The sequence below is a fragment of the Neofelis nebulosa genome, chromosome 3 (genome assembly GCF_028018385.1).
Source record: "Neofelis nebulosa isolate mNeoNeb1 chromosome 3, mNeoNeb1.pri, whole genome shotgun sequence".
In the NCBI taxonomy this organism is placed as follows: domain Eukaryota; kingdom Metazoa; phylum Chordata; class Mammalia; order Carnivora; family Felidae; genus Neofelis; species Neofelis nebulosa.
Genome location: NC_080784.1, coordinates 906,384 through 930,294, shown reverse-complemented (window position 1 = coordinate 930,294; position 23,911 = coordinate 906,384). Strand labels below are relative to the sequence as shown.

The following is a 23,911-nucleotide window of genomic DNA, read 5'->3' as shown; positions in this document are numbered from 1 at the left end:
TCAGGGATGGTACAAGTTGTTCCCGGCCCCTCCCCGCCCCCCAGGACTTATAAAATTTATTGTCATTTTTCAGTGTGCGCATCACCTTCTCAGCGGTTTCTAGTCCTGCAGCGGCCTTTCCAGGCAGGCCTAGAAAGCTTCCCTTGAGATTCCCATTTGGAGCAGTGGCATTTCCCGTGCTCCTGAAGTAACCTAGGAAGTTCTGGATAAGAATTCAGTAGCATAGACACCGTCTCCCACCTTTCCAGGCAGACACTAGTGGCTCTTGGGTCCTCATGGCCACTTAGAATATTTCCAGAGTCAGGCAGAGCATAGGTGAAGTTCGCGGGGGTCCACAGTAACCACAGAAAGTGGTTCCTGGCTTGACTTAGATCCTCCCCCCTTCCCCTGTGGCTCTGATGGGTCAAAATGCCCTGGCTGCTGTTTTCACTGTTCCCGTGGCCCACTGGAAAAAGAAGCTGAAATACCGGATGTAGGTTGTCTAATGGACCTGGAAAGACGGAGTAAGTGAAAGGGAGTGAGTGAATATACTATTTTGGTATTCAGTTTTTGCTATGGTACCATACATACAATATCCATTTTTTTCTTCAGATGTGTTTTTCATATGGTACGACTGCAGTGAGCTTGTTTCAGTATTTTTAGAATGGAAATACAAATATGAAATTTATGAGTCTTCTTTTCAAGAAGTAATATCTATGAAGTGTGTGCTATGTGTGAGATATGATAGACCAACAGGCCGACAGTCAGGACAAAGTTTTTATGTTACACATAATGTGTCATGTGTCGTGGAAACCTTATTAGATAATACTTATACCTTATTTAGCATCATTCATTAGAAACAGTTACTTAGGGGCAGCAAGAACTCACTTTCATAGAGCTCATGGTTTTTGTCATCACTAGGTCAAGTGATGCATGGAAACTATGAAACTTAATGTAAAAAAAGTACTCATGGGTTTTATTTCCTTATGATGTGGTTTCCAAATGGCACATTACATGTTTACTATAAGTTTTGTTTATATCAAGAAGGATGTTTTAGAATGATGATCATACTTATTTCTTATGTAATCCAACTCATATCCTACTGAGAGGGAAAGCCAGTAAGAGCAGATAATAAAAAAAGGGCCAGCTCAATGTCTGCGCCTGGATAGTTCCTTGTATGCTTTTGGCTTCTGCAGCCTTGCTTGTCTCTTGCATCAGTCAGCAGCCAGGAATCAGAAGCTTGACTATACTAGTCCTGTCCAATCTGGAAGCAGATATGTATAAAAGATCAGTAGGACACAAGCCGGGTACTCAGCCTTTGGAGGTGGTACCACTGGGCCAGCACCGGTGTGAAATAAACAGTCTCTTCTGATTCCCTGAGCGCATGTCACTTGTCTCTTCCTGGGTGGCGGGTATTTGCTGTAACATTTTTGGTGCATTGGCCAGGAAGCCGACAGCCATACTGGCCCCTTCAGTCACCATTGTGGGAGGCCAGCGGAGAGGCCACTCATCGTGGACCCCTGTGATGGAAAGGAAGGCACACTGCTGGGGATTTCACTGGACCCCAACCCCCGCCGGGCCTGACAATAGTTGGCCATCACTTCGCTTGAATGGAATCCTGGAGGAATCAGAAAATTCTGCCAGGATGGGACATGGATCAGGTAAATGTCCCCAGGGACCCAGGGCCAAATTCAGCCCTGCCCTAGAGGCAGAGGGGGAGCTTGATCACCTCCCAGGCTACACACTTGCCACATAGGACAGGGAAGTCCTGGGTGTAAGTCTGCGATCTGTCTGAATGTATGTGTGAGTGCCTGTGCTCCACAGTCTCAACTACGGAGCCTGAGTGGGTCCTACACTGCAATTCCATGATGACCTCATACGACTCAAGGCAGAATCAGGTCCGCAGAGGCCTGATCCGAGTCAGGGGTTTATATTGACCTGCCTGCCAATGCTAAGAACTGTCTAAATCCCCGTGAGGGGAGCGGCCAGGTAGATGAAGCAACCTCTTTCCTTGTGTATGTCTTGTGACACCATACATTGGGAGTTACCCATCTAGGATACCAGGACAGATGGGGAGAAAATTTCACAACCAACTGTTTTGGAGTGTATGATTAAGAATTTTTTTTCTTATCATTTTACTTGATTTATTTTTTAAATTTACATCCAAATTAGTATATAGTGCAACAATGATTTTAAGAGTAGATTCCTTAATGCCCCTTACCCATTTAGCTCATTCCCCTTCCCACAACCCCTCCAGTAACCCTCTGTTTGCTTTCTCTTTTTAAAAGTCTCTTATGTTTTGTCCCCCTCCCTGTTTTTATGTTATTTTTGCTTCCCTTTTCTTATGTTCATCTTGTTTTGTATCTTAAAGTCCTCATGAGTGAAGTCATATATATGTGTTTCTCTGACTGACTAATTTCACTTAGCATAACACCCTCTAGTTCCATCCATGTAGTAGCAAATGGCAAGATTTCATTCTTTTTGATTGCTGAGTAATACTTCATTGTATATATATACCACATCTTCTTTGTCCGTTCATCCATCAATGGACATTTGGGCTCTTTCCATACTTTTGCTATTGTTGATAGTGCTGCTATAAACATTGGGGTGCATGTGCCCCTTCGAAACAGCATACCTGTATCCCTTGGATAAATACCTAGTAGTGCAATTGCTAGGTCATAGGGTAGTTCTATTTTTAATTTTTTGAGGAACCTCCATACTGTTTTCCAGAGTGGCTGCACCAGTTTGCATTCCTACCAGCAGTGCAAAAGAGATCCTCTTTCTCCGCATCCTCACCAACATCTGTTGTTGCCTGAGTTGTTAATGTTAGTCATTCTGACAGGTGTCTGGTGGTATCTCCTTGTGGTTTTGATTTGTATTTCCCTGATGATGAGTGATGTTGAGCATTTTTCATGTGTCGGTTGGCCATTTGGATGTCTTCTTTGGAGAAATGTCTATTCATGTCTTTTGCCCATTTCTTCCCGGATTATTTGTTTTTTTGGGTGTTGAGTTTGATAAGTTCTTTATAGATTTTGGATACTAACCCTTTATCTGATATGTCGTTTGCAAATATCTTCTCCCATTCCATTGGTTGCCTTTTAGTTTTGTTGATTGTCCTTCGCTGTGCAGAAGCCTTTTATTTTGATGAGGTCCCAATAGTTCACTTTTGCTTTTGTTTCCCTTGCCTTTGGAGACATGTTGAGTAAGAAGTTGCTGCGGCCAAGGTCAAAGAGATTTTTTTTCCTGCTTTCTCCTTGAGGATTTTGATGGCTTCCTGTCTTACGTTTAGGTCTTTCATCCATTTTGAGTTTATTTTTGTGTACGGTGTAAGAAAGTGGTCCAGGTTCATTCTTCTGCATGTCGCTGTCCAGTTTTCCCTTCACCACTTGCTGAAGTGCAAGTGTCTTTATTCCATTGGATATTCTTTCTTGCTTTGTCAAAGATTAGTTGGCTATATATTTGTGGGTCCATTTCAGGGTTCTCTATTTTGTTCCATTGATCTGAGTGTCTGTTTTTGTGCCAGTGGCTAAGAATTTTAAAAAGGTGGGGAACACCTGAGTGGCTCAGTCAGTTAAGCATCCAACTTTGGCTCAGGTCATGATGTCACGGTTCGTGAATTCGAGCCCTGCATCGGGCTTTGTGCGGACAGCTCAGAGCCTGGAGCCTGCTTCAGATTCTGTCTCTTCCTTTCTCTTTGCTTCTCCCCTGCTTGTGCTCTCTTTCTCTCTCTCTCTCAAAAATGAACATGAAAAAAAAAATTTTTTTTAAAGGGATTTTCAGGGGACTATGGGGTCAGATTGACCCCTGGGAATTATGCACCTTCTCTGAATTAGAATGGCCTACGTTTGGTGTAGGCTGGCCTGCTGAGGACACCCTAGATGTCCCCACAGTCCGAGCTGTTTTTAAAGTAATTACTGGAGACCCCGGCCACCTGGATCAATTCTCATACATTGATCAGTGGTTGGAAATAGCCTAAGCCCAAGGAGGGTCCAGTTCTGCCTTAATAGTAATGGACAATGTAAAGTCTTGTGGCACAGCCTAAGAAGAAGACCTCACAGCAGAAAAAACCGCCCCCATCCTCCAAAAAAATTCAGAAGAAGTCCTTCCATTTCCACCACGAAATGCCCCAAGCGGCCCATCAATGGAGGGAGGGGAACCTTACCTGCCTGACAGTCCACCCCTGTCGGTCACACCTTCGCTAGCAGCCAGTCTGCCCTAACCAGGGACACTTGAACTGGTAGGAAGGTGCCTTAGATCTGCAGCTCAAGGTACAAGGCCCCCAAGGTCAATGCAGATGCCATTGTGGGAGACTAGGGGTCTCCATAGAATAGGCCCCAGTGGGACCCTACAAGAGGGGGATTGGTTTTCTACTGCCAACTGTTCTCCACTACTGACCTCCTCAACTGGAAACACCACACCCACCCTACTCTGCGCGGCTGCAGGCAATGATATATCTCTTAGAATCCATATTCCAGACTCACCGCCCTGCCTGGGTCGATTGTAAGCAGCTTCTGTTCACCCTTTTCAATACAGAAGAGCACTGATGAATTCTCAACAAAGTCAGAAAATGTATACAGACTCAGGCACCAGATGGGCAACTAGACATTGATGCTTGGACACGGGAGCCTATATGCCCAAAGAGGAGCCCCACTAGGACCCCAACACAGAAGCGGGAAGGGCCAGGTTAGAAAGATACCAACTCCCCTTCCTCCAAGGGGTAAAAAAAGCAGGGGCCAAAAAGCCACCGATATTGGAAAGGTATCTGAAGTCCCACAAAAGCCAGAAGAGAGCCCAGGTGACTTCTATGAAAGATTATGTGAAGCCTTTAGAGTTTACACTCCATTCGACCCAGAAGCCCTGGAAAACCAGCACATGGGCAGTGTTTCTTTCGTGGGACAGACCCAAAGTGACATTAGACAGAAGCTCCAAAAATTGGAAGAATTCGCTGGACAGAACGTGATGAAACTATTGGAAATTGCCAACAAGGTTTTTGTAAATTGGAATCGAGCTGCCAGAAAGGAGACAGACTGAAGAATGAAACAAAAGGCAGTTCTCCTGGCTGGGGCCTTGGGGCGACTGTCCCCTCCAGAAGGGCCCCCACGGAAACCACGTGGGATTCAAGAACAAAAAAGAAGGGTGCCAGGACAGGATCAGTGTTCCTACTGCAAAGAATTTAGACAGTGGAAAAATGAGTGCCCCAATCTCCAAATGAGAAAACCAAAAACTTCCGCTCCACCCAACTGCTACCAACCAGAACCACCTGAGGCTGACCTGATAGGACTGGCAGGTGTGGACTCTGATTAGGAAAGACTGGGCTCTATCCACCTGGGCCCTCATGAGCCCACGGTCAAAATGAAGGTAGGGGGCCAGGCAATAGACTTAATAGTCAACACTGGGGCCGAACACTGTGGTGACACACAAGGTGGTACCTCTATCAGGTCGAGAAGTCATCATTGCAGGAGCCACTGGGATGCAAACCCAAAGGCCATTTTGTGTTCCCAGGCAATGCCAGCTGGTGGGGCTTACCAAGTAGTTAATGAATTCCTATATTTACCTGACTGCTCAGACTCACTGTTAGGTAGAGACCTCCTAGCGAAGCTGGGTGCAGAAATAGCCTTCACTTCGGATGGACAGATGCAATTGCATCTAAATAAAAAAGGCCCAACCCATGATTTTGTCCCTGACAATACCACAGGAAGAGGAATGGAGATTATATACTTCCCCTCCCAGTGAGCCAACTGTGGCCCCTGAGCTAGAAGCTGAATTCCCTTCAGTTTGGGCAGAAGGAAACCCCCCTGGTCTGGCAAAAAAACCACCCCCCAATATTAATTGACCTAAAGCCTGGGGCTCAACTTGTTAAAATATGCCAATATATGGTCCCATGGGAGGCATGCCTGGGGATCCAGATACACTTGGACAGACTACTCAAATGGGGACTTCTAAAACGATGCAAGTCCCCATGGAATACTCCTTGCTGCCTGTGAAAAACCCTGGGACAGATGATTACTGCCCTTACAGGACCTAAGAGCCATTAATGAAGCAGTCATCATGCAGCATTCAGCATTGCCTAACTTATACACTCTACTAGGACTCATACTCTCTGAAGCAGGATGGTTCACATGTCTGGATTTAAAGGATGCCTTCTTCTGTCTCCAGCTAGTGCCTAATAGCCAACCCTTATTTGCCTTTGAATGGGAAAACCCTACCACAGGGGCAAAGGAACAATTCACTTGGACTAGACTACCACAAGAATTCAAAAATTCACCAACCTTATTCAATGAGGTGCTGGCATCCGACTTAGCCAGTTTTCTGGGACAGGACCTAAGATGTGTCCTTCTCCAATATGTGGATGACTTCCTGCTGGTCAGTCCCATGCAGACCCAATGCTGGGAGGGAACCAGAGCCCTACTCAGGCTACTAGCAGAGGTGGGATACTGGGTGTTAAAGAAAGAGGCACAGATTTGCCAAGGAAGTTAAATACTGGGCTTCAGAATTACCCAAGACAAACAGATGCTGGGAGCCAAAGGGAAACTGGCAGTTTGTGCCATTTCAGTTTCCACTACCCACCGGCAGGTCTGAGAGTTTCTGGGAGTAGCAGGATTCTGACAGATATGGATCGCAGCGTTCTTGGAATTGGCCACACCTCTTTATAAGGCACTAAAGGAGGAAGAAAGGGCACCCCTTTTCTGGGGTGCTAACCGAGAAAAGGCATTTGAAACCATAAAGACAAAACTCACAGAGGCACTGGCCTTGGGACTCCCAGATGTATCATGAGATTTCAACCTGTTCATACATGAGAACAATGGGGTGGCCCTGGAGGTTCTTACCCAAGAATTTGGACCTTGGCAAAGACCAGTGGCATACATTTTAAAGCAATTTGACTCAGTTGCGGCAGGATGGCCCCCTGAGGGCCCTGGCAATCACCACACTTTTAATCAAGGAAGCAGACAAACTCACGTTAGGGCAAAACCTAAACATTAGGGTTCCCCCATTCTGTTATTACCTTGATGGATGCCAGAGGGCAACACTGGCTAACTCATGCTCAGATGACACAATATCAGGACTACTATGTGAAAACCCATGAATAAGATTGGAAGGCATAAAAACCCTAAATCCTATCGCTTTCTTGCCTGCAGGGGTGTGGCCCTCAGAGCATGATTGTGTAGGGGTACTTGATGAAGTCTATTCTAGTCGACCTGATCTATCAGACAAGCCCTTACAAAATCCAGACCTCATGCTGTACACTGATAGCAGCAGCTTCATGAACGATGGCAAGAGATATGCTGGTTATGCAGTAGTCTCTGATTTTGATGTCATAGAAGCAAATGTCCTTCCACATGCATGGTCATCCCAAAGAGCGGAACTGTGGGCCCTAATGAGAGCGCTAGAACTCAGTAAAGACAAAAGAGCCAACATATACACTGACTCGCGCTTTGCCTTCACCACTGTACATATACATGGGGCTCTATATAAGGAGAGAGGACTTTTGACTGCAGGGGGAAAAGAAAAAATCGAGAAGAAATCCTAAAACTATTAAGGGCAGTCTGGGAACTGAGGGGGGTAACAGTCATCCACTGCAATGGGCACCAAAGAGGAAAAGACTCAGTGTTGGAAGGTAACCGATGGGCAGACACTGCAGCTAAACAAACAGCAGAACAAACAACATCCTCAAAAATCATGCTGGCTCTGGAACTGCCAACTTCCCCAAGGTACACAACCCAAGAAACAAAATGGGCACAACAGGAAAAGGGAAGCAGACAAAAGAAGGATGGTGGGTACTTCCAGATCAAAGAGTCTATATACTGGAACAGCTAGCCCACCAGGTGATTCTCCCAACAGCATGAGCTCACCCACCTAGGAAAAACTGCCCTTGAAACCTTAGTAAGTTGTTACTGTGTAATTGCTTGGCTCCCATCCCTCTGTGCCTTGATCTTTTAATGCTGCCTCCTCTGTGCTCAAAATAATGCCAAATAAGGCGCCCTGGGCCCATGGGGATCTAAATGCTATGGTTAGGCACCTTTCGAAGATTTGGAGGTAGACTTTACCAAAATAAGACCCAGTGGAGGATACAAATTTCATCTGGTATTCATCTGCACGTTTTTTGGCTAGGTTGAGGCCTACCCCACACGCACCAAAAAGGCAAGAGAAGTAACTAAGGCTCTGTCAAGGGATATCATCCCGAGACATGGAATGCCATTAACCATGGGCTCAGACAGTGGCCTGGCTTTTGTGGCTGAGGTGGTGGAAAAAGTAGCCAAAACCGTAGGCATCCAATGGAACTTACACTCAGCCTACCAACCCCAGAGTTCAGGGTAGGTGGAACGTATGAACTGGACCCTTAAGTCAGCCATGGCAAAACTATGTCAGGAAACTAACTTGTCCTGGCCAGATATACTACCCCTACCTCTTCTCCAAGTATGCTGCACACCCCAGACAAAAATAGGATTATCCCCACTTGAGATCCTATATGGAAGGTCCCCTCCACTAGTCAAATTCAGGGGAGACCTGACACAGCTAGGGAATTTGGAAATAAAAAAAAACTACAAGGATTAGGGAAAACTATATTTGAGATAAATAGATGGGTGACAGACTACCCATTTCTCTAGGAATAATTGTACACCCCCACAAACCTGGGATCAGGTTTGGATAAAAGATTGGAAAAAGGAACCACTCAAACCCACCTGGAAGGGACCCTATTTAGTTGTGCTAACCACACCCAGCCCTCAATGTTGCAGGACTAACTGCCTGGATCCACCATTCTCAAGTAAAGGCAGGCCATCTGTCACCTGACAACCACTTGGAATGGAAAGTAACTGCTAACCAGAATAATCCTCTACAGATCACCCTTAAGAAAAGAGCAGATGATACGCAGCCTGCAGCCAACACGTAAGAACTCTCTGTAACCAGAAGCTTGAGGAAATCACCAAATGACTTAAATGAACTATAGCAAATTGTTCTCTCGAATTTCAATGTCATCCCCTACCTATTTCTCTTTCCATACTTGTTATACTCTTTGCTGTATGGCTTACCCAAGTTTCTTCTGCAGATTTGTGTCTCAGTCACAAACTCTTGTTAGCCCCCTTCTACTTACTAATGTCAGGATGTCTTATGCTCCTTAGACTTATATGATCTGAGTTGTGATTGACGTCCTTCACTGCATATTGTTCTCTGTCTTTATTACCTGTCTCCTACCCCAGGATGGAATTGCCCTATCTCCTGTCCTTGTTGCACATATTCCTGTTCCTAACCTGCTCAAAAGGAGTCTTCTCACTCACGCCATGCAAATGCATGATTTATCATTCCCCCCTTGTCCCTCGAGGCCTGAGGAGCCACTCTGTGCTCCCCACCGCTGGACCCCATCTACTGTCTTCATGAGGGACAAACTTATGTTACAGGCGCACAGGTTGCACTGCCTGCTACCCCATTTGGCCTCCTAAAGAGGCCATTCCTCCCCCTGTGCCCTTCCTGACTCTTGCTCCAACCCCTCCCCTTGTACCAATTCCTTCCCCTGCTCCTCTGGTCCACATAGGTAAAACAACACTACCACCATGCCCCTGTGCCACCGTGTACACCTGCATGCTGAAAAGATGTTTCGATACCAGGAGAGTCACTCCTTGTACCAGAAATGGGACAACTTATTGGACAGGAAAAATGAAAATAAAACGTTACTGGGGGACCTGCCCTGATGTTCCTCATGCCTGTTGTGTCACTTCTGACCTAACCCTTCAACCTCTGGCGTAACATAAATCAGGTAGACCACCTGTCTTAGATCCCTGTCTGGACCAAGTGTTAAATGCAATTCATCACCTCCTCAATGATATCAATCCCAGCCTGGCCAGAGCCTGCTGGCTCTGCTTGTCCACAGGACACCCGCTATGCAGCTACTCTGATGACATAGGCAACTGTAAGTGTTACCCTGTTAACTGAAGACCCAGACCCCCACATGGTGAGACCTGTACTAACTGGAGTCTAACTGTCCCAAATGGCTCCCAGGTGCCTGGCAAACACAATGGGAACAGAGCCAGTTGGCAATCTGACCATTGGCCAGTGCAATCAAACTCTTGACAGTCAGGAACTCACTCATTTCCCCACAACCCATCCCTGGTGTCAACCCCTCCCAGGGCTTCTCTTTGTATGTGGGACAGATGCCTACCTATGTCTACTGGTCGATTGTGTGGACATCTGTACATGGCCTTCCTCACTCCTCAGAAAAACATTTTTCCCAACAATCGGTCTCTTATAGTACCCTTGGCAGCATATACTCAATCAAAAAGAGCCATTCAAGTCATACCCCTGCTGATTGCCTTAGGAATAACGGCAGGGATGGGCACTGGAATAGGAGGAATAGTCTCCTCAACCACTTATTGTCATAAATTATCTAAGGACCTAACAGATGACATAGAATGGGTTATCAAATCTCTGGTGGTTTTACAAGACCAAATAAACTCCCTAGCAGCGGTAATCTTGAAGAACAGAAGAGGGCTGGACCTGCTAACTGCCGAAAGGGGAGGATTATGTCTCTTCCTAAATGAAGAATGTTGCTTCTGTGTCAACCAATCAGGGGTAGTTGGAGATACGGTCCAGCAGCTAAGGGAGTGAATCAACAAACGGAGGCAGGAATTAGCAGACTCATGGAACTCTTGGAGCAACATATGGAATTAGGCATCCTGGCTCCTCACTTTAGCTGGTCTTCTCTTAATGCTTTTCATAGCCCTCCTGTTTGATCCTTGTATTCTTAATATGCTAACCAGGTTTGTTTCCTCTCGCCTAGAAGCTGTCAAACTCCAGATGATGGTCTAGTTGGACCATTCTAGCTGTCACTACTCTCCTTCGGATGGCAAAGAATCCTAGCTGTCACATTCCTCTCTTCGACATCCCTGTCCAGTGGGAAGAAGCCAGAATGGTCTTCGCTCCTCCTCCTGTGGCAGCAAAGGGTTTCCTGCCCCCACAAAATGATTTTCTCTAAGTCTGCTACAGCAGCTTGAGAATCAAGAGGCGGGAATGAGAAGGAAAGCTGGTAAGAGCATATTCAAAAAAAAAAAAAAAAATGGCCAGCTAGATGTCTTGCATGCTTCTGTCTTTCAGGAACCAGAATCTTCACTATCCTAGTCCCGCCCAACCCGGAAGCACATATGTATAAAGGATCAGTAAAACATGAGCTGGGTGCTCAGCTTTTGAAGGTGACTCGGTGGGGCCAGCACTGGTGCAAAAGTCTCTTCTGATTCCCTGAGTGCACGCTGCTTGTCTCTTCCTGGGCGCCGAGTGTTTGCTGTAACACTAGGAGCGAAATTCATTTTACTTCTCTCTTATAAAAATATTAGATTACTATTTGTGTTGATTTTTCCAAAATGCTGAAAATAGAAATTCACTAAATAGGATAGGGCATGAAAATTCATCTGAAAACAATCTGTCATTCAGAGACAATTCTTATTTTGGCTCATATAAATGTGTTCATGCATGTGTTTTCCAGGGAAGCTGGACTTAGGATCCATTTCTGCCTGTCTCCAAAGCCCTGCCTATACCAAACATCAGGCCACAGCCCTGTCTCCATGCTGACTGCCTTTCTGCACTTCCTGCAGCCACCCTCATGTCTGGACTTCTGGGTTTGTGTTCTTTATCTGGGGCTGTTGATGGACCACGAGGAGGTCCTTGGGTATCCTGTTTCCCAGCTACTAGAGGATGACTTGTGACAGCATCCCAGGTTCTGGCACATACTTAGAAAATTCTGCACAGGCACCAGCAGGTAGACACCAATGTGGAAATGAATTCTTTCCAACCCAATGGCCAAGAAAGATTTTTTTTTTTAATTTTTAATGTTCATTTTTGAGCGTGAGAGACAGAGCATGAGTGTGGAAGGGGCAGAGAGAGAGAGAGAGACAGAATCCGAAGCAGGTACAGGCTCTGAGCTGTCAGCACAGAGCCTGATGTGGGGCTTGAACCCACAAACCACAAGATCATGACCTGAGCCAAAGTCAGATGCTTAATGGACTGAGCCACCCAGGTGCCCCAAATAAAGAAAGAATTCTTGAGACATTTTTGGTACAAAAAAAAAAGTGGTTTTATTAAAGCGCAGGAACAGGACCCATGGGCAGAAAGCATTGCATTGAGATTATGAAGACTGACTACTAGAAGGTTTTCCATTCTATAGAGGGGAGGGTGACCTTAGGGCTCCAGGAATTTGACTCTATAGGTTCCTTGAGGTCTATTATTATTATTTCTTTTAAAGATTAAAAATTTTTTTAACGTTTATTTACTTTTGAGACAGAGCATGAATGGGGGAAGGGCAGAGAGAGAGGGAGACACAGAATCAGAAACAGGCCCCAGGCTCTGAGCCATCAGCCCAGAGCCCGACGCGGGGCTCGAACTCACGGACTGCGAGATCGTGACCTGAGCTGAAGTCGGACGCTTAACCCACTGAGCCACCCAGTCGCCCCTTGAGGTCTATTATTAACATGGTGTTTTTCTTGTAAATCATTAAGACAGTTACAATCTGGCTGCCTGGGTGGCTCAGTTGGTTGAGCGTCTGGCTCTTGATTTTGGCTCATGTCATGGTGCCACAGTCATGAGATGGAGCCATGTGTCGGGATCCTGGCTGAGCGTAGAGCCTGCTTAAGATTCTGTCTCTCTCTGCCCCTCTGCCTTGCTCACACTGTCTCTTAAAAAAAAAAAAAGGACAGTTACAAACTCTAGTGGTTTCATGTCCAGCATGACTGTAATTGATGTGACTTGATCTGGGGTCTGGGAAGGAATTCTTGAGATGTTTTTGGTGCAAGAAAAAGGTGTTTTTATTAAAGCACAAGGACAGGACTCTTGGGCAGAAAGAGCTGCACTGGGGTTGTGATTGGTTATATGCTTTTAAGTGGAGGAATGTACAAATCAGTTTCCAAAGGGATATTCACATGTTAAAGATGACATAGGATCCAGGAGCCCTGGCTATTATTGTCAAGATAAGGTGGTTTTTTTGCCTCTAGCAAAGCATTAAGATTGGGAGTTCCTGGAGGAATGTCATACTCTGCAGATCTCAAGTATTTGTCAATGGGCTGCAAGTTATAAGGAGATTTAATGTTATCTACATTTCCTTTTGCCTTTGTTTTCCACATCAGCTAACCGTTTCTTTTCTCCCTGCCTATGTTCTCAGGCAGTCACCAGTACCTGAGGAATGTTTTACCCATCCCACCTTAACTGGGGGACATTTGGAGGGTGTCTGCTCAGTGTAACTCACACATTCTGTACAATGTAGTCTCCCAAGTCTCCCAGAGTCTAGATTAGAAAAATGAATGCAGGGTGCAACAGAAATTCATGTTTAGACACCCCGTTTTTTTTTTCTTCAGCTGTACAGTTTCTTGCAAGGTAAGAAATGCAAAGCCATGTGAAGATATGGATTGTCATGTGTTTTTGTTTTGAGCAATGTAAACTTACTTTCCTAAAATGTTTTACATGAGGGAAAGTTAAACGCAAAATATCAGCCATCATGTTGAATAAAATATGAGATGGGACTAAATAACATTTTACAGAGACCTGGTTTACTCTTTACTAGAAAAACACACTTCTACAATGTAGAGGATGATGACATGCAGGAGGTTTTCCTTGTTGTTCACCTTTTACCTGGCAGTAAACCTGTATTACATCATTTTGTTTAAAAAAATGGATATGGTCTAGGTTAGGTAATTATCAATTGGCAACATGATATTGATATAAAACTGCTCTTGGCCAGATACAATAATGGACAATTATGACAACCATAGATAAAGGGAGAAGTTATGTCCCTTTCCCAAAATCACTGTGCCAAATCTGTGTTCAGCTCACAATTTCAAAAGTCTTTAAAACTTCCATTTCTATAAATATAAATAGAATAACCTTTAAAAATAGGGTACAAGGTATACATTTTTTTTCTAACTCAGCAAACACATGGAATATTCTCATTTCTGTTCTATAAACTACCTATAAACACATAGATACACACATGTTACAGCAAATGCTCAGCGCCCAGGAAGAGACAAGTGGCACACCCTCGGGGAATCAAAAACTGTATTTATCACCGGTGCTGGCCCAGCAGAGTCACCTCCAAAGCTGAGCATCTGGCTTAGCATGGGTTTTACTGATCTTTCATGCCTATGTGCTTCCGGGTTGAATGGGACTACTAGTCAAGCTTCTGGTTCCTGGTTTCTGGCTGATGGAAGAGGCAAGCAAGATTACAGAAGCCAAAAGCATTCAAGGGGAGTATCCAACCTTGGACATCGGGCTGGCCCTTTTTACTTGTGTTTACCAGCTTTCCTTCTCACACAGGGCACCGAGATTGAATGCTACTAGAACAATTTCCTCATAAATTACCATTTTACCAAGTACTAACATACATAATCTCTGAAGAGGAAGTACAGTGCTGAAATCAAAACCGTTTTTAAATGCAAATTATCAATGTGATACATTATTTTGAACAAAGGAGAAACTGGCACTATATGAAGTTGTGTGCTATTAGAAGGCCTGTCCCCCTGCTTAAAACAAATGAGAGAAAGTGACTTTGAAAGCTGGTTAGATATATGTGAAGCTTTAAAAGAACTTAGAAATACACTTTCTGAATTTGGAAAAAAAGGTAAGGTACTGGAATACTTCTGTTTGGGGTGTAAATAAAATTTTGGAATTTCAAATATGTTAGTACATCTGTTTTTTCAACTACTTTATATAGTTATAAGGAAATGAAACATTAAAAGGCAGTAGAAGCATGTACATAGGGGCCCCATTTCCCCTTGGTGTGCTAAAAAAACTGCATTCAACCCTGTCAATTTGAAGATCTAATTGGCTTTATTAAACGGTTTGTGGGTGGGGGTACATTGCATCCGGCAAGAGAGGCTCCTCTGAGTGAAATAGGAAAAGGTTTTTAAAGGCCAAAGGCGGGGATTAAAAAGAAAAAGTGTACTAGCAAGGAACGCATGTTCAGGCAAAGTTGCCTCTGGGTGGAGGCTGGGGTCCATCTGGACCTGCTCAGACTGCCCCGGAAGTTCCACTTTGGCCTCGCAGACTCCCGCGGTGGCTGTCCTTTGAGAGTCCCCCTAAAGCGGCACTGCGAAGGTGGAGAGTGGGCCACACGGGGACACTCAGAAGCGAGGCTCTGCGTTCCCTGCCTGAGAGGAGCCTCCAGGAGGCGGGGCGCAGCCCCTCCCCAGCCCATAGCCGTCAGTGCGCGTGTCTCCCCCGTCCCCCCCCCCCCCCCCCGCCCCCAACCGTGGTGGAAAGCTCACGCGCCCCTCTCCCCCTAGAAAGGGCAGGTTTGCGCGCCACCTGCTGGCCGCCGGGAGCAGCGCAGGGGCTCAGAGCCTCCCGTTTAGTGTTGTCTGGCACCCCAGCTGGGGTGGGACGTCAAAGCCAAGAACCTAGAAGGGTTAAAGGAAAATTATTTTTCTTCGGGGCACCTGGGTGGGCACAGTCCATTGAGCATCTGAATTCACCTCACGTCCTGATCTCATGGTTAATGGGCTCAGGCCCCAAAATGGGCTTTGTGAGGACATGGCAGAGCCGGCTAGGATTCTCTCCCTCCCTCAAAAATAAATATTAAAAGATTTTAACAATTATTTTCCTTCAATAGTTTGGTGGTCTATGGTGGCACCTTTTGAGGCAGGGGCAGAGTGAGCACACTCACTCTGGAGCTGCGGGTGGGATCCTGAAAACTGGGAGAGCCAGAATAGACTAAGACTTCCTTCCAAAGTCATCTCTCCCAGATAGTGCCTGGCCAAGAAAGGAAAAGAAACATTACTTGTCCCCTCTGCCAACCTGAAAACGAGCTGCAATGAAAGGCAGGTAAGTGTTTATTTGGGATTAAAGAATTGCAGTTTGGGGAGCACCAATTCCAGCAGTAACCAGAAAAGTGTCCCATCTGTGGGGTGAAAGCAAGGGGTTTTCAGGAGAGGAAGAGGGGCAATTACATGGCTTGGATAAAATGGGAAGAAAATACCCACTGGTACTAACAGGCAGTAACTATGACCAATTCTGGAGAATATCTCATGGGCACTTGCAAAGAGTGTTTTTCTGCTGCTTTTGGATGAAGTATGCATGTGCAGTGTACCTCTCTGAAGTCCATCTCATCTAACGTGTCACTTACGGTTGATGTTTTCTGATTTTGTCTGAATGTTTCATTCATTGTTGGAAGGGTGTATTAACGCCCCCCTTCTATTACATAACTCTCTCTCCCTTAACATCTGTTCATATTTGTTTTATACATGTAGGTGCTCCTATGTTGAGTGAATAAATATTTACACACTATATCCTATTGTTGAATGGACCCCTTATTGTTAGGTAATACCCTTCTTTGTCTCAATAATGGCATTTCATTCTTTTTAATCTTTACATTTGTTTATTTTTGAGAGACAGTGGGGGAGGGGCAGAGAAAGAATGAGACAGAATCTCAAGCAGGCTCCAGGCTCTGAGCTGTCAGCACAGAGCCCAAACGTGGGGCTTGAATTCAGCTGTGAGATCAAGACCTAAATCAAATTCGAATGCTTAACCGACTGAGCCACCCAGATGTCCCTCAATAATGGCATTTTAAAATGAAAATTTATACAGAATTCAGTCACAAGTTATCTATGTAACAATCTTTAGTTCATCACTACGACCCACATACATGGTTAACAATATGTAGTCATGACGCATCATCTTGTGTTGTTTTTCGGTTAATATTCAAAGACACTTTCTAGTTGAATCCAATCATCATAACTACTATTGATGCATGAAAAATAGGCCCTGACCAACACAATGGATTTTTCAGCAACAACTTTGCTTCATATCCAGTTCCAAGAACTATTCTAAAAAACAAAAGTTACAAAATTCTGAGTTTAGAATTCCCAGATGATGTCACAATCTTACCTTTCTTATATTTTTATAATAGGCCATTAGGCAAAATTATAAATTAATATCTAAATTGTGTGTTAAGACTTTCTTGATAAATGTTTTTCCTAGTCAGGGATTTCTAATGCAAAGTCTAACCTTTTATCTGATTTTAGCAATGCTATATGTACAGTGTGAGAAACTACATGTTGACTAAGGAATTAAAAATCACTTTAGACTGCCATTCGTTCACTATTATACAGAGTGTGAAACTTCACATGCCTACAATGGTTTTTCTACTAGTCAAGTTTTTTTCCATGCATGTAACAATGAATAACTTCTCCAGCATTAATTTTTCTGTTATTCTCCTACAGTGACCTCTTTCTGTAAAGATTTTCTTGTCATTTCCCATTTAAGGAGATTAGACTGTTATTCACTGGATTTTCTTGTGCACCCTATGACCAGAGGCCAGCTAATGTCTCTTCCCCTTTGTAAATATAGGGTTCCTCCAAATGCAGTTCACTCACGTTGTGTAAGGAGAAGTTAAAAATGAAGGCATTTCCATAATGAATATGACCATGGAACTTCCCCCACCTGAGTCCTCTGGTTGGTTTCACATTAGCGCTGTGGCTGAAGGCACTTCCATGTTCATTCACTAGAATTAGAGTGAGTTCCCTCATGGTCTCTCAGATCAGAGTTTGTAACAAAGGCTTTTCCACACAGAAGACATGCGTATGGTTTCTCTGCAGTGTGAGTTCCCTCATGGTCTCTCAGATCAGAGCTTGTAACAAATGCTTTTCCACATAGATGACATGCATATGGTTTCTCTCCAATGTGAATTCTTTCATGTTCTAGAAGATCAGACCTTGTAACAAAGCCTTTTCCACATAGATGACATATATATGGTTTCTTGCCAGTGTGAGTTTTCTCGTGTTTTCTAAGATGAGAGCTTGTAACAAAGGCTTTTCCACACTGATGACATGTATATGGTTTCTCTCCAGTGTGAGTTTTCTCGTGTCTTTTAAGACAAGACCGTCGAACAAAGGCTTTTCCACATAGAAGACATTTATATGGTTTCTCACCAGTGTGAGTTCTCTCATGTTCTCGAAGGTAAGAGTTTTGAAGAAAGGCTTTTCCACATAGATGACAGGTATATGGTTTCTCCCCAGTGTGGATTCTTTCATGTTCTCGAAGACTGGACCTTATAACGAAGCCTTTTCCACATAGATGACATGTAAATGGCTTCTCACCAGTGTGAGTTTTCTCATGTTTTCTAAGATTAGAGCTTGTAACAAATGCTTTTCCACATAGATGACATGTATATGGTTCCTCACCAGTGTGCGTTCTCTCATGTTCTCGGAGATAAGAGCTTTGAACAAAGTCTTTTCCACATAGATGACATGTATAAGGTTTTTCTCCACTGTGAGTTCTCTCATGTTCTCGAAGATTACAGCTTTGAAGAAAGGCTTTCCCACACAGGTGACATTTATACGGTTTCTCTCCAGTGTGAATTCTCTCATGTTGTCGAAGATTCGATCTTGTAACAAAGCCTTTTCCACATAGGTGACATGTATATGGTTTCTCCCCAGTGTGAGTTTTCTCATGTTTTCTAAGACAAGAGCTTTGAACAAAGGCTTTTCCACATAGATGACATATATATGGTTTCTCACCGGTGTGAGTTCTCTCATGTTCCCGAAGATTAGAGCTTTGAGTAAAGGCTTTTCCACAAAGATGACATGTATATGGTTTCTCTCCAGTGTGAGTTTTCTCATGTTTTCTAAGATTAGAGCTTGTAACAAATGCTTTTCCACACTGATGACATGTATATGGTTTCTCGTCAGGGAGAGTTTTCTCGTGTTTTCTAAGACAAGAGCATTCAACACAGGCTTTTCCACATAGATGACATGTATAGGATTCCCCTCCAGTGTGAGTTTTCTCGTGTTTTCTAAGATCAGAGCTCGTAACAAAGGCTTTCCCACACTGATGACACGTACATGGTTTCTCACCAGGCTGAGTTTCCTCATGTTTTCTAAGACAAGAGCTTTGAACAAAAGATTTTCCAAACAGATAACCTGTATATGATTCCCCTCCAGTGTGAGTTTTCTCGTGTTTTCCAAGATCAGAGCTTGTAACAAAGGCTTTTCCACACTGATGACATTTATATGGTTTCTCTCCAGTGTGAGTTTTCTCGTGTTTTCTAAGACAAGAACTTTGAACAAAGGATTTTCCACATAGATGACATTTATATGGTTTCTCTCCAGTATGAGTTCTCTCATGTTTTCTAAGACAAGAGCTTTGAACAAAAGCTTTTCCACATAGATGACATTTATATGGTTTCTCTCCACTGTGAGTTCTCTCATGTTCTCGAAGATTAGACCTTGTAACGAAGCCTTTTCCACATAGAGGACATGTATATGGTTTCTCGCCAGTGTGAATTCTCTGATGTTGTTTAAGGGAACTACGAACAAAGGCTTTCCCACATAGATGACATTCATAAGGCTTCTCTCCAGTATGAATTCGCTTATGTCTAGTTAAAGATGAAAAATACCTGAAGCGCCTCCCACACTGATTACAAGCAAATGGATTCTCTCCTGTGTGACTTATTTTATGGGTATGAAGGTTGGCGTTTCGGGTGAAGTGTTTTCCACATTCATTGCATCTATAGAGTTTCTGTCTAGTGTGAGTTAAGACATGTTGTGTCAATGTGTAGGTGTGAATGAAAACTTCATACCCACTATATACAGAGAGGTCTTCTCCTGCATGACGTTTCTGCTGTTGGGAAAGAGATGAGAGACTGTTATAGGACTTCTCCCAAACATGCATACACCCAGTTCTCTACCTACGAATTCCAGGCTGGCCATTCAGTGGTAATCTCCAACTAAAACCTTTCCCAGATCACTTACGTGCACACAGGGTGTTCATCACTGACATGCACAAACATTTTTACCCTTGGTAGCATCTTTATTGGAGGTCTGAGTGTTTTTGAAGATATCATTACGTGTCATGCCAATAAACCATGGTTATGCAATTATCCATTTCTCAGAACAATTATAGCTTAAATCCAGGCTAATTTCTTCCCCAGATTTAAATTGTCAATCACATTCTGTGAGAAGGTACTTATACTAATTGTTATGTGATTCTACAACTGATGACTTAGGCTCCACCCAGGTCTTTGTTACGTTTTTTTTTTTTTTTTTTTTTGGGACAGAGAGAGACAGAGCATGAACGGGGGAGGGGCAGAGAGAGAGGGAGACACAGAATCGGAAACAGGCTCCAGGCTCCGAGCCATCAGCCCAGAGCCTGATGCGGGGCTCGAACTCACGGACCGCGAGATCGTGACCTGGCTGAAGTCGGACGCTTAACCGACTGCGCCACCCAGGCGCCCCACCACCCAGGTCTTTGAACATGAATAGGCAAGGTTCCTCCTCATGACACTTACTATTGTCCAGCAGTTAGGTGGGTCCTTCATGTAGATATCTTGCATAGATATTATTTCTTGCTTGTTATGGCTTTTATTCATGCCTAAAATAATCGAGGAAAAAAAGAAATAAACCTGAGAAACACCTTGAGTAGACTAGGGGAATTAAAGTGTTGACAAGCTCACAAGACCAGGTAAGCACACATGATCAAATAATGTGAAATTGAGGAAAATACTGGTGAATAGACATACATTTTAGAACAGTATCAGTTAGAACAAAACTCAATGTTTAAGTGAAAGAAAAATAAAATAATGATGGGCTGTTGCAGAGAATATCAGAGTGGAAATCCTAAAAGAAAGACACTAGAAATCATGACACAGACCACAATGTGAAATTTCACCTCCAACGAGGTCAGGAACATTGCTTGCCTGAGGCGAAATGTAAGTACAGGTACATGAAGAGAAACTGATGTGGGAGAAATAATGACACAATCTGAGGAATGCTGTCTCACTGGCCACTCACAGTTTCTGAAGCTGTCGTTCACTCAAGGAAATCTGCACTGACATCAATAAGACCCTGCTTACTCACTAGCCTTCTCACACTGAGTGCATGTCTGCAGCTCACCTGGACTCCAGCCTTGGGGAGGTCCTCTTTCTTCCCTCCACAGCTCCCCTCTTTGCTCCCACGGGGAGATCACATCTGATCTGAAGAAATGACACCCTATATCAATGGAGAATGGTGTGTGAATTTGCAGTTCCGTGTCGAGAACAGCACCTGATATTCTACTGTACAGGCAGCTGAGGAAGAACATGAGTGTGGAAGAACAGCCCAGAGAATAACACCTTGAACACTAAAAACATTGATAAATGTTCTCAGGCTGACACTGCACCCAAAGACAGTATGATCTCTGGTTGCTGATGCTCCTGCCCAAGCTGAGAGAGAGCAGAAGGCTTAGTGTTTGCATCCAGAAGGAATTAAATGTTCTCACAAGGGGATTACTATTTTCAAAGGAATACAATACACATAAGCTCCACCAGAATATTCTGTGGAGTTTTATGTGGAAAGTGATACAAGATGTTATATTTTCTACCGTGCTCACCATTCCCACACTGCTTAGGAGAGAAAAATATTTAGGATGTTTATTCATTCAAAAAATATGCACTGTATTCCCAGCATTGTTCTGGGTCTTGGAGAAAGTGCAGTAGATACACACTTGTGGCCAAGAAGTCTGTATTCAAATTATCATGTAACACACATGATGAAAGTAAAGAAAGTTACAAATTCCATCTAGTATTCAGAAATGCTACAAAGGTATATGAATGAGGGCAGACAGCTATATTAGAATATGTGGAAGCTCTCCTGGATACAAGGTTAATAAACAAAAAGATGGATGGATGGAAGAATGAATAGATGGCGACAGACTCACCCACAGAGACCAGATGACTAATGTTCTCCAGCATCACATCTCTGTACAGCGTTCTCTGGGATGTGTCCATCAGGGCCCACTCTTCCTGGGTAAAGTCTACAGCTATATCTTTGAGGGTCACAGATTCCTAAAATATCAGATATTGTTTCAGTAGGGCCAGGCTGAACAATCCCTAGGGGACAGCTGTCAACATGATAGTGATAGCAGAGTGAGGAACTGTATGTATAGAAACCTCATTCCATTTGTGATTCATATCAAATATTCTCCCATGCTGATCTGCTTTTTGCCTTTCAGACACATTAAAAAAACACACAATTACTTCATCATAAAGGAATCTCAATAGGAAATAACCTGGCAACATTCTAATAAGCTGGCAATTTTGACTTTCTGGGTGGTAATTATAACCTAGGTTAAATAGTACTATTGAGAAGTGCCTGGCTGGCTCAGTTGGAAGAGCATGTGACTCTTGGCCTCAGGGTCATGAGTTTAAGCCCCATGCTTGCTGTAGAAATTACTAAAAAAAGAAAAAATATATATATATATACACATATATATGAATAGTGGTACTGAGAGTTCCAATGAGCTAATGTGCAGATGCGTCTTTTACAGCAAACACTTCATACATACAAGTGTAGGTATATTAACATTAAAGGTAGACACCTATGAAGCAATGCCCAGCATTCTGCAGGATGAACAACTCTCATGCAGAACTTGAGGTCAGCAAGTCGCACCTCTCATCTTAAAAACTCACTTGTTCTTTATAAGGTATCAGGGCAGACAGGTCCTGTGGTCCGGTTAGGGGCTCCTGAGATGGCTCGTCCGAAGGATGGCCCCACAGTGATCTCTCCTGCAGTGAGCTCTCCATTCTTAACAACAATGATGACTGCATCAATCCTCCGTATGGTAATCCTGTTTTTTCTGTTGAAAGGCAATAGAATCCTCTCGATTACTTGTAGCCTCTCTAATCCTTCTAAAATTGCAACAGGATTCTAAATTTGACTCTAGTTTTATCCACATTCTGCCAAATACAGAGTTAATTTTTTGAAAAATACTCCCTAGGCACTGTTTTCAGATTTCCAATTTTAAAAAGTTTAATTATAATGGGGAAAATGGGTGAAAAGGGATAAGGGTAGTAAAGAGGATTTAGTCATCTTTGGAAGTTTCCAGATTAGTCAAGTGTATGTTACCAAACCTTTAGTAAGCTTAAAACTGAGGGGAAAAGAAATGATGGCTGATTTCCTCTCTCATACAAATGTTTCTTGTACTCTCTGGAAAACTGCAGAGCTGACCTGCTCAAAGGCCCGCCTCCTCAGTGGAGTGTAAACTGCTGGTCCTACTCATCTCTAGCACCTGTCACCACGTGCCGAGGTCACTGCAGCCACTACCATGGCCCACGGGTAAATCACCCCCCAACCAAGCCCATACACTGCATGAGGAAGGAAAACTCTGCATATTTCTTTTCTGCAAGGACATCCTTAAGGAGCATGAGATGCACTGGTGTAAATGCTGGAAAGGAGACTTCTTCCTGATCCATCCCTGACCAACAAACAGTATCTGCGCGTCCTGGCAACAATGAACTAGAACCCAGACCCTTGAAAACTGCCTGGATGCACTTCGAAGACTTGGGCCAAGAGAAGCCTTCCCAGCCACAGGCAACAGAGGCATCATTCCAGAGAAGGATCGCGTATCCACCCACCTGCAGTTGCATTATCAAGGGTTCGGCCACCACGTCTCTTCCTCCGGATTTCCACTCACAGAGAATGCAAACCGTATGCAGGAAAAGCTGGGCAAGGAGAGAGAAGCCAAGAGACTCCAGTCTTACCCACAATTCCCAGACCATGAATCAGGTCATGAATCCCTGATGCGCCTGCATGCAACCCCCCAGCTCCCCCTACAAGAACATGCCACATGCCCTGAGACAATTGCGGGAGCTCTCACTTCTGCTTGGGTCAGAAGTGACAAGGCTTTGGCTACTGCTGCTCGTCAATAAGATAGGAATATTCTTTTTTATTTTCAGACAAGGCAATGAAAATCATTATTTCTAAGTTAACTGCCAACTTTTCATAGGGATATTTAATTCCCTCCCTGAACCCCAAACCTAAAAGTGCCTGACTTAGAAAACGTACAATGCAGAGGTTTTGTTTTATGAGGGAATATATTTGTTCAATCTGACATTTTAGTACAGTTGTCACTGGAATATTGTCGTATATCAGTCATCACCACAAATGAGACCCCAGCATTTCATCAATCGTATATTTAAACATATTGGTAA

The 23,911-nt window shown here is 43.9% G+C and overlaps 1 protein-coding gene and 2 long non-coding RNA genes across 15 annotated transcripts in view; 2 read left to right on the top strand and 1 right to left on the bottom strand.

Annotated features, from left to right (window-relative positions):
• LOC131506289 (zinc finger protein 14-like) overlaps window positions 1-23,911 on the bottom strand; it is a 53,483-nt gene that overhangs the window by 19,873 nt on the left and 9,699 nt on the right. For 7 of the 13 annotated variants that reach the window (XM_058719745.1, XM_058719749.1, XM_058719746.1 and 4 more), the window contains 6 exons: window positions 23,336-23,422; window positions 22,391-22,557; window positions 21,640-21,766; window positions 20,838-20,933; window positions 20,234-20,316; window positions 15,759-19,566 (listed from right to left, as the gene is read on the bottom strand). In XM_058719745.1, coding sequence (XP_058575728.1) covers window positions 17,443-19,566; window positions 20,234-20,316; window positions 20,838-20,933; window positions 21,640-21,766; window positions 22,391-22,528 — 2,568 coding nt within the window. In that variant the 5' untranslated portion in view covers window positions 22,529-22,557; window positions 23,336-23,422 and the 3' untranslated portion in view covers window positions 15,759-17,442. Of the gene's footprint in view, window positions 1-15,758; window positions 19,567-20,233; window positions 20,317-20,837; window positions 20,934-21,639; window positions 21,767-22,390; window positions 22,558-23,335; window positions 23,423-23,911 lie in introns of those variants that run through there. The other 6 variants (XM_058719753.1, XM_058719750.1, XM_058719752.1 and 3 more) reach the window with 4 other exon arrangements.
• On the top strand, window positions 380-11,635 carry LOC131506301 (uncharacterized). Its single transcript, XR_009258845.1, has 3 exons — window positions 380-503; window positions 10,751-10,996; window positions 11,450-11,635. It is a non-coding gene; the product is annotated as an uncharacterized LOC131506301 (long non-coding RNA).
• LOC131506303 (uncharacterized) lies at window positions 19,560-23,903 on the top strand. The gene is made up of 2 exons (XR_009258847.1): window positions 19,560-19,962; window positions 20,190-23,903. It is a non-coding gene; the product is annotated as an uncharacterized LOC131506303 (long non-coding RNA).